Source organism: Paroedura picta, chromosome 12 (genome assembly GCF_049243985.1).
Source record: "Paroedura picta isolate Pp20150507F chromosome 12, Ppicta_v3.0, whole genome shotgun sequence".
NCBI lineage: Eukaryota > Metazoa > Chordata > Lepidosauria > Squamata > Gekkonidae > Paroedura > Paroedura picta.
In genome coordinates this window covers 24,544,822-24,555,055 of record NC_135380.1, presented here as the reverse complement: position 1 = coordinate 24,555,055, position 10,234 = coordinate 24,544,822, and the positions used below count along the sequence as shown (strand labels likewise).

The 10,234-nt window shown below is 45.2% G+C and overlaps 1 protein-coding gene across 1 annotated transcript; it reads right to left on the bottom strand.

Annotated features, from left to right (window-relative positions):
* Positions 1-520: 520 nt before the first annotated feature.
* Positions 521-9,349, bottom strand: SFTPC (surfactant protein C). Its single transcript, XM_077305558.1, has 5 exons — positions 9,193-9,349; positions 8,290-8,430; positions 6,187-6,327; positions 5,070-5,180; positions 521-4,175 (listed from the first exon to the last, which is right to left on the bottom strand). Exons 1-5 carry the CDS (start codon positions 9,235-9,237, stop codon positions 4,041-4,043), a joined length of 573 nt encoding a protein of 190 aa, XP_077161673.1. The 5' UTR covers positions 9,238-9,349; the 3' UTR covers positions 521-4,040.
* Positions 9,350-10,234: the final 885 nt, after the last annotated feature.

The following is a 10,234-nucleotide window of genomic DNA, read 5'->3' as shown; positions in this document are numbered from 1 at the left end:
ACTTTGCTTCCCAGGGTGCTTTGCTTATAGAGTTATAGATAAAGCAAACATCACACAAAACAACTGTCATTATTGTCCCACTGAATGGGAACCAGTTTGGGGACTGCTTCCAGAACATTTTGCCACTTATCACAGTGGGATATATTGTGTAGATTTTTGGTGTAACAAGTTGAAGGTCCAGCCATTCTTTAATAGGAAGGAACTTCTTTTGTACTACCTTGTGGGGAGGAACCTAGTAAAGGCTTGGATGAAGTCTAGCATAGTATGTGGTTTTCTGGCTTTTCAGTCCCCAATGCTGGTTTATCTTTTAGGCTGTGGCATTTTTGGTCTGATCAATATAATCCTGTCTGCGAGGTAACTCCTAAAGAATTGCAGTGCACTAGCCTGGAATGGGATGGATAGTTATGGAGTAAGACCAACCTAACTTCTTGTTTTCTGTTTGCCATGGACAGTTCTCACGTGACTCCATGATGCAATTGTAAAGCAGCTAAATGTAAATCAGGAGACTGACCAAATCTGGTGCAAGAAACTGGTTTATTTTATTGTACAATCAGGTCCCAAGTAGCCTCCAAGTGCAACGAGTACAAGATTAGATAGGAAACAACTCTAGAAAACCTCCCTGAACATCTCAAGCTAATTGGAATAATATTCCAGGTCTGGTCCTTCGAACAATGTGTGGTAATTATTTCTGTCTTCTCTGTACCACATGAAAGTGCTTCTCCCTCGGGTCTACTCAACATGTGGGGAACTCCCAGAGATATCGAATCAATTAGTGAAATGATTTTCATAAAGCTCATTTGTTCTCAAGAGTCAGTGATTAAATCTTGACAGTCAGCAGTACTAATAATCCATGTGCAGCAGGCCAGGATATATATTGTTGGTTGCCCATGCAAGCACACAATTAAACCTTGTGAAAATCTCTGATTTCATTTTTTTAAGGAAGAAAATATAAGAGGTAAAATATACAAAATAGGAAGAAGGATGATTACAACTGCATCCTAAGGACAATTTTCTGGAAGTAGGTTGGGGTTGCCAGACTCACCAGTGGAGGCGGGGGTTCCCTGCCCCCCCATCTGCCAATCCACTGGCCAGTGGAAGAACTTACTAGTAGAAAGAGGCCACATTGTTGATGTTGCACAGGAAGTAAAGTCATCACACCAGGGGCTTCTGGGAGACACTCTGGTATTTGGGCAAAAATGCTATCATAGAAGCTAGTTTTACCTTATTTGTCTAAATACCAGTGCATTGCCTGGAAGTCTCTGACATGATGATGTCACTTCCTGTGTGACACCAGCAACATGACCCTTCCCCCCCATTCTCCACCAGTTGTCAGGAGGGGCTTGGCAACCCTATAGTAAATTCAGTACAACAGGCCTGCCTAAGATTGCATTCTACCTAAGATTGTATCCATGGGGAGCATTTAGTTGTCTTGCAATGTTTCTTCTTTTCACGGCTTCTATTTCATAACCAGAAACTCATCCGTCTGACCCAAAAAAGCAGATTATTCAATATGATGATACAAATAACATATCTGTACATTTACTTGTTTTGCAAGCAGGATCACACAGCCATACGTGGTCCTGTCTGTTATTTATTTCAGTGTTTATTGCGAGTGAATCATTTGATCTAGGTTCAAATCCAAACTCAGCTGGTTTACTTGATGTCTGCTGTAGGGAAGTTGCTCTCTGGTTGAGAAAAGCGGCATATAAGAACCAACTCTTCTTCTTGCTCTTTCTCTCAGCAGATCTACCCCACAGGGTTGTGATGACAAAATGTATCCTACCTTGAGCTAGTGTGGGAACCCCAATGGTTGTTTGAATTGGCAGTCCCCTACCTCAGTGTTTTTTGCATTTCCTCCCATGCTGCTGATACCCCTCATTCAGCCTGAAGTTAATTGTGGGTGAGTTCAGGAATGGCTTTTCAGACGAGGAAGCCCTGCAAATCTGCAAGTGAACTCTGCATTATAGAGGTCTGAGGAGTGTTTGGGGGGCCAGGGTTCATGCAGGGTCCTGGCCAGCCTTTTCATACTCCTTGTTGTCACGTGTTCTTGTAGGCAATTAGGCAGGCTGTCTTTAACTGGTAGCTTGTCTGCCAATAATCATCTCAGTGAGGAGCCCCCCTAAATTTCCAAGAGGGTTCCAGAAACACAGACTGTTTAAGCCATAGCCTTAAACTAATTAGAACCATCGGGGGGGGGGGGGAATTAAGTATAGAAAGGGCTCTAAGGTGAGATTACAGTGGACCCCAGCACATTGGATTGGGCACTGCTCCTGATACCAGAATCATCTTGAGTCCATGTCACCAATCATATGGCCTTCCTGCTGGCCCACAGTTCACCTGCAGCAATTTGAAAGTTGTATGGTTTATGGCATAATGGAGACATTTTTTCCCCCCAAACTCAACTTTTGCTTTTTCATTCTTCATTTATTATAGAGGTATTTTTGCAAGCAGCATGAAAAAACACAGCCAACATAACACAGCAGATCAATAAAAATTATAAAGTAAAAAGTCTTTTGAAGTTTGGTTGGCATTAGGCACTAACAACTAATGACTCTGAAAGACAATTCTCTACAATTTAGGCAAATAGACCTAAATGGGTCTAATGCATTTCCACTGCCTTGAAATCTGGATGGCTTAGGACCAAGCTACAGGGTCGCCAGCCTTACCTGATTCTGGACTGCCACTTCAGGCTGTCTGGGGAGCTCTGAAGGTTTGAGGATTCCTTGATATCAACAACAAGAACAAAATCCCGGGTCCATAACTTCCTTTCAAAGCCCAGATATGCCACTTGTGTGTATATTTTTTTAGACGGGAAGCACTCAAATACTTAGGGCCATTTCCCACGGCGATCTTTGTTGCAAATTGTTTGCGGAATGAAAAATCGCCATTTAAAATAGTGGAATTCGTCGTTTTGCACACCTGGCTTTGTAGTGGAATCAGTTGCGTTTTTTAGCGTTTCCCACAGGCTTCCGGTCTCGGCAGAAATCGCTAGAAAGGAAGCGCTATTGCCAAGCTTGTCCCGCCCCTGGCCGTCAAGCAGCCAATGGGCAGCCGTTAGCATGCTCCCAAACAGCCCCTTTCCCTTTAAGAAAGCTTTTTTAAAAAAAAAAACAGACCCATAGCAACGAATCTACGTAGATTCCTTGCACTGGAGAGACCCATCCAGCTGCCTAATGTGATCTATCGTTTGATTGTATGATCGTTGGCACGCTGGCTCGAGTGATAAAAAAAAATTCCCCCCCCCCCTTCTCACGGGCTCGATTTTCGGCTGAATTTATGTGTAAAAAATAAAGGGACTTTATTTCAGCAAACGGGCTTTTATGTGGTTTGTGCTTAGTGACTAAAGGTGAAGGACTGAAGCCAGGGAAGCCTCTAAACAGAAAGAGGCTCGCCGGTGCGTTTATCCCCGCTCGCTCCGAGAAAAAAAAATGGCGATCGCTTCGCCGGAAGTTTGGAGGAGAGATCCAGGGGGAGGGACTTTGAAGAACCAGCTACAATGGTAACGCACAGGTCTTTAGCGCTACTGTTGCAGATTGGTTGCAGGAGTGTATCGCTATCCGGAGGGTGAATCCAGTTTTCTGGATTCCCCTGAAAGCGCCACAACGAAGCGCTTATTGCTGATCGGTTTCAGGATTGTTGCAGATTGTTGACGACGTCGTGCGTTATGGCAAATTAGTAGCGTTTTCAATCGGCAACCATTGTGCTATTTTTAAGCCGTGGGAAATGCCCCTTAAACTCCCACCTTCAAGTCTGAAGTGGCATCGTTCAGCAACATGACTCTACTGATTGTGTAGCTTGGGCCTCCATGCTGGGAGAGATTTAGCATTTAATGGAGGATTAATTAAGTCCATACCCAGAAACAAGACCCTAGTAAAATGGTTCAGAAAAGTGTAGGAAGAGAGGCAGCTTAAGAGTCCTTGTAGAGTCTTTTGGACAGGGACGTGGCTACAAGACTATTTTTGTGGTAGAGGCTGATGGCTAAGTTAGGCTTGGTTGTTGGCCTTGACATCTGTCAGACCTCCTTGTCACCCACCTCTCTTCTAAGCCCAGTAGATGGGAACACTGCTGCAGAGGATGTTAACGGTGGTGCTCAGGAGGGAACGATCCGTCAGGAAGACAGGGAACCCCTCCTCCTCCTCCTCAATCTGCTGGTGAGGGTGTGTAAGCGTCTTGCGCTAAAGGAGAAAAGAAAAAAATCTTGCATTCTCAGAACATGACCTGGCAGTATCCTATTGTACTCATGGCCATTCACCCTTCAGAAGAGATATTGGATGTTTTCATTTGGGCTGGTTTTGAGGAGGGGAGGATAAGCCATCTGCTTGAGAAGATTAAAGGGCAAACCTCTGCCAGCCCGCAAGGGGGGGGGCTCATAAACTCAGCAAGCACTGCCCCTTCAGGATAATTAAAAAGAATTTGATAGCAGTACCATGATGCCCAGAAGCCCAATTGTTCATGTTTCTGCAGTAAATCCAATGCATCCAGATGCTGAGGATTAAGGACAGAGGATTGGCTCTGTGTGCCATGTGTGCCCTGCTTATGAACTTCCCCATCTGGTTATTTGCAGTAGAGTTAGTCCATGCAAACAGATCACATGGTCTAGTTATTCTTTGGTTGTTAATGCAATCCTAAGCAGAGTTATACCTGCCTAAATTCACTGAAGTCAATGGGGTTAGAAGGGTGTAATTCCCTTTAGGGATGCACCGTGTGTCCCTTCAGACTGCAGGCTGGATATATTAAGAATTCTGTGCACATGGAAAACAGATGTTAAGGAGGAATCTCTTGTCTAACTTTCTCCTTGGTTTGTTTCTTTAGTGTAGAACAGAGATCCCTGCATCCTGTCCTTGTTGAGCCTTTGGACACTTTTGGATTTTGAGAACTGATAATGGGCACCATTAAACACCTGCCGAGGATGGGGGGGGGGAATGACGGGTGAATAGATGGATGGACAGCCAACTATAAAATGACTGCCATCCCGAAACATTTGGAGGTTTCAGCCAAGTGTTCCCTTATGATGGAGACAACTTTTTCTCAATGCAATCACAAAGGTGGCACCTCCTAGTTGACCTCACCTGGACTTGTTGGAAAACCTTTATGATAGCATCCAGGTTTTGGATGTTCTCCTTGTTCATCTTGGTGATGCAGCAGGACTGTCCTGGCCAGGATCTGTATGCAATCAGCAGCTGTGCAAATATAGAATTCATAGGTATACTATCAAACCTCATTCACAGTCACAATCAACTCACCTTCTCAGACACAATTCTGTTCCTGCCTTCCTGCCCAAAGATCCAGATTCATGCAGTTTCTCCCCATGTGATTCCCTCTTACTTATATGTAGGAAAACAAATAAGGTAAAGATCTCGACTGTGTAGAATTTTCATGTCTTGCAGTTTCATATCAGCTATCGTATATCCTTGCCAATGTGCCCATACTGTGGCTCTCCAGATATCCATGGACTACAATTCCCAGGGGCTCGTAGGGCATCTGGAGACCTAAAGCTTGGAACATCTTGGGGAGGTCCCCTGTGACTCTGAAGTCTATAGCTTGCACAGGATCCATTCTATACACTACTGAACCTGTGCCTATTATTTCCCCAGAAAGCACTTTCCTGGGGGCATGTCCTTTGTGGGGCTGTAACTCTGACTCCATAAATCCAATCCTCACCAAATTTGGAGGACAGGTAGAAAAGACTCAGCTGGAGAACCACTATGATTTTGGTGTCTCTTGCACGCAGGAGGAGCCATTATATCACATCACAAACCTCACTAACTGAACCAGTTTGTTTGACTCCCCAAAGTTTGTGATGGTTCATGGTTTGTGAACTGGGCATACCATGAACCTGAAACCTGGTTCATGCTCATCCTTAAGAGCAATCATGGGGACTCAAGGCAAGTCAGGAATCTCTAGACTTCAGTTTCTCATCTACAAAATGGGTATAAATAACCACCCAGACTTCCCTGCCTGTAAATGAACTGCTGCAGAGATGATCTAGCTAAAAATATTTTGAAAATTTGGAGGTGCCGTATAACTTAATAAGAATAATTTCTGCAGCCTTAAAGATGAGAAATTCCCTCTAAATGAGAACAAGATAACAAGCTATGTTTCCAGTAAGGGCCTGCAAGCCATAAAAATGTGCATCCCTCAGGGATTTGCCTTGATAAATTGCCAAAATCATTCAGCAAACCTTACATTACTGTAGTCATACACCACAGTGGCAGAAGTATTGCCATCCACACGGACATGGAATGTCGCCAGCTTCTCTTTCCGAGTCATGGAAAGGTGCTGCAGAGAACCTTCTCCCTCCAGCCCTTGAATGGTCATTTGCAGGACCTAGGTACAAAGGAACAATGGGGAACAAAGGGAAAGAAACGTGTGTGGACCAGAAGATGAAATCAAGGCTTGTGTCAAGTGAGAAGATAGCCATTTTTTGACAAGCTAATATGTAAGGGTGTTGTTCAGTAGAAGAAAGAATTAGTGGCTTTTAATGGCAGGTGATTATTAGCTGTTAAGCACACCCCATCAGATCTAGTTGGAGTAGCCAGCAAAGCAACAAGAATTTTGAGTTTCACCTGTTGGCTGGGCAGCAGCAGTCAGGGTGGGGGGAACAGTCAGAACAGTTTTATCAGTGCCGTGGCGAGTCCAAGGTCACCCAGCTGGCTGTATGTGGGGGAGTGCAGAATCGAACACGGCATGCCAGATTAGAAGTCCGCACTCCTAACCACTACACCAAACTGGCTTAACTCTTTCAGGATTCCTGTCCACTCCTCAATTCCTTTGGCATATTACAACAAAGCTGCTATTACAACAGTATCATAACACACCTGTATTCTCTTCTAGGAAGGAAACCCCTTGAAACTTCCTAGAACTAGGACAACAGGGGAATTAAGAATAGTGTGTAACAGTCGTTTGGTCTAAACTGGGCAGGTATCGGCATTTCCCCTTTCTTTCACAGCAGATGTTTTGTTACTTTTACATGATTCAGCCTAAGAGAGCAGGAGACAAGGAAGTCTTTGGCTATCTTTCCAGTGAGAAAAAGAAAAGCCAGAGCTATTCACAGAAAATTAGGTGGAAAGACCCAGTGTGCCTCCTGACTAGCATAATTTGCTCTGGTCTTCAAAACTTGAAGCGTTGGTGCATCTGGCATTTTCAGTGGCTGCAAGACCTGAGGCCTGGACAGGGATGCCAGCCATTGATTGGGGCACAAAACTGACAGCAGTAATCAAAGAACATATTGATGAAGATCAAAAAAAGTTACCTTATCGAACATTTTCTTATTGGTATGGATTGACTAAGCATGCTTTTGGAGGTGGCGAAAGAAAAGCTGGGTATGAGCTTGCTGTGAGGGCAAGAAGCCAAGCCAAATAAAACCACTGCAGCTCCTCCGTGGCACCGTGCCTGCCACCTGCCACAGTCCAGCACATTCAGGGACGCTGAATACGACTGGCAGGGGTGGAGGGGCTGAGCATCGGAGGGAGAAATGAAAGAATACCCAGCCTGAGTAATGAGAATTGATGCGTTTCGACAGCAGCACCCTTTGCTTCCTTTTAACTCACTCTGATTTCATTTTCCCAGGGGAGAAGGTGTCAGACGAGAGTCTGAACCACATGTACACATAACCAGTAAAGAGACACTGTTGATTGCTGGACTATGGGCATCTTTTGTGCACAAAAATTAATAAATACCCTGCGGGGGCAGTGAGCTATAGCTAGACAGGAACATTGGGGGTGTACCTTGTTTCTAAAGGGGCTTCTCTTGTCCACAGAGGCTTTTCTGCTAGAACAGTCCAGAATTTTCTGGAGGTAGCAGGGGAGCTATGTTGATTTCTTTTGATTCCTATCCTGTTTGTCACATCCGAAACCCAGCTTTCTTTGCTTTTAATCGGTCCGGTGTCCCGACTGCTGCATAAGCACTCTACCCACAGGGAGCAACCCAACTGCACACTCCTAAGAGATGGTCCGTAACTTACTGGGACATGGTTGACCTGGAGGCTGGTGGTTAAAATGAAGCTGAGCTCAGCCAGCATGCCTGTTGGTTCTTCCTCCTCCGATGCTGGCAGCGATGCAGGCGGAAGCAAGGGGCAAGCCGACTTTTATCCCCAGTCACCAGGGGAGAAGGTCACATTTGTGGCTGGCACCATCTCTCTTTCTGTGAACAGGGCTGGTATTTTTGTGGGCTGGGTCTGAGCCAAGCAGTTCCTGCCAGCAGCATGGGCACTGCTTAGCCTCGGGGTGTTTTACTGTCACAATCCGCCCCTGGGATTTCCTGTACCTGCGGCCACTTTGCCGCACTTACCGTTTCCGTGTGCTTCTCTGTGATATGCAGGCCCATCAGAAGGGAGCCCAGGATAACCAGAACGATCACCACCACCACCACCACGACAATCAAGAGCTTCTTGCAAGGGAGACCGGGCAGCCGGGGGGAGGCAGTGTAATCCTGCAGCCACAGAAAGAAAAATGGAAACGAGGACAGTTATAATAACAAATCTAGTTTATTTCGCCGGAGGCCAAACAATTGGCTTAAAGTAACCATTAAAAATGGGATTTAAAAATAAAGCACCCTGCAAATAGAAAAGTGATTAAAAAATAAAACACCCTGCAGATCGAAAAGGCATGCAAGGGGGGGTGAAACCTATTCTGGACCCCTTCTCCCTGCTGGATTTGTATGCCAAGGGAAGGAGTATTTTTTATATCGACTATCCAGACATGAGAGCCCCTCCTATAAAGTGGCACAATCTAAGCACAGTTTTTACCACCCAGGCCACAGGGGAAAGCAGGAAGAGTCAAAACATGCTTTGAGTGGGAATTGGGGACGTTAGGAATCGATTCACACAATCCTGGCTGCCTCTTGTTTGTCCTCCTCCGATTGACAGGTGGCCCAACTAAGAGGACACTTGGGTGGCAGCTGAAGAGTGCTTTTGAAGGCAGATGCAAGGGAGGTGGACAGATGTTGACTCAGGGGGCTTAATCCAGTGGGAAGTCCTCCTCTATGAGTCCTACTGAAATTAACTGGCACTGCTCTTGGGCAACTCCATTTCAACAAGATACATACAGGGGAACTTCCCTCTGTATTATGCCTGTTGGAATTTTGGACTATAAGCACTAAAACTGCATGAGCCATCTCTAGGCATCTGTGCCATGGCTTGAAAGCCACACGTGCTATCATAAGAAATAAATTACTCCAGAAGGAGAGACTTACAGGCGGTGCCTCCATCAGAAGAACCTCCTTGCTATCGGTTTCCATCCTTGCCAAATCTGAGTGGGTTCTTCTGTGCTCTGCTTTGCTCCTTGGAAACCTTCTGCTATTTATACCAGATGGTAGGAACTAAGGCTCTGTGGGTATCACTTGTTTCTTTAACCCTGTTTCTGGCTGAGAGCCATACTTGGCTTTTGCCCTTTGATTTGGGAACCTGTTTTTCACTGAGTTTTTTTCGGGGACAGTTTTGGGAAGTGGTATTTGGACATGAGTCAGTCAAGAACCTCTGAGGAAGCTTGTCCGAAAGCACAAGGGCCTCTTAGCAGGAAAGGACCTCTTTCTGAAGTCTAAAGTCTACTTGCTCTGAAAGGTTAGTCATGCTCCCGCAAAGTTATAGGATTAAGAGCCCTTCTGGCTTTTGATTAGTTGAGTCACCAAGTTCTTGAGATGTTCTAAGTGAGAACATGAGAACTTGATGTGAGGTCTCAAGATGCATAAACTTCTTAGCCTCAGGTACAGAGAGGTTATGAGGAGGGGAGGGACGCATATCAGGATTAGCGATGCTGCAACTTTCACAGTAAAAATGTTCAAACATACCTTGCTCACAATCCCCTGTGATCTAAACATTGGGGTGGGGGGTAGTGTTCACCTTGATAGGCTTCTCAGCTGTTGAATTTCATTTCCTTGTGGTGGAATTCCATTCCAGGAAATTCTATATAACTTTCTTTGCAATGAGTGGGAAGTGAACTACAGCATTGTAGTGTGACTGAAAGATTTCACATATCACTGGATATTGTGTTATCGTTGTGCTACGGTGATCCTCCACCTTGGATATGGTCTTGCCCGTAAAGGTAAAATACAGTTGTGAATTACTGCTATAGCACAATCCCTAACCGTGTGTGGATGCAGTCTTATGCCGGGGTTCAGCTTGCAAAGTGGGAATGTGCCTGAGCCTGGGAGAGGGCAAGAAGAGAAAGTTATCCTTCTCCATCTACTATGTCCTTGAATCATGATGGCATGCAGGAGGGTTGCATGGGACAGAGAT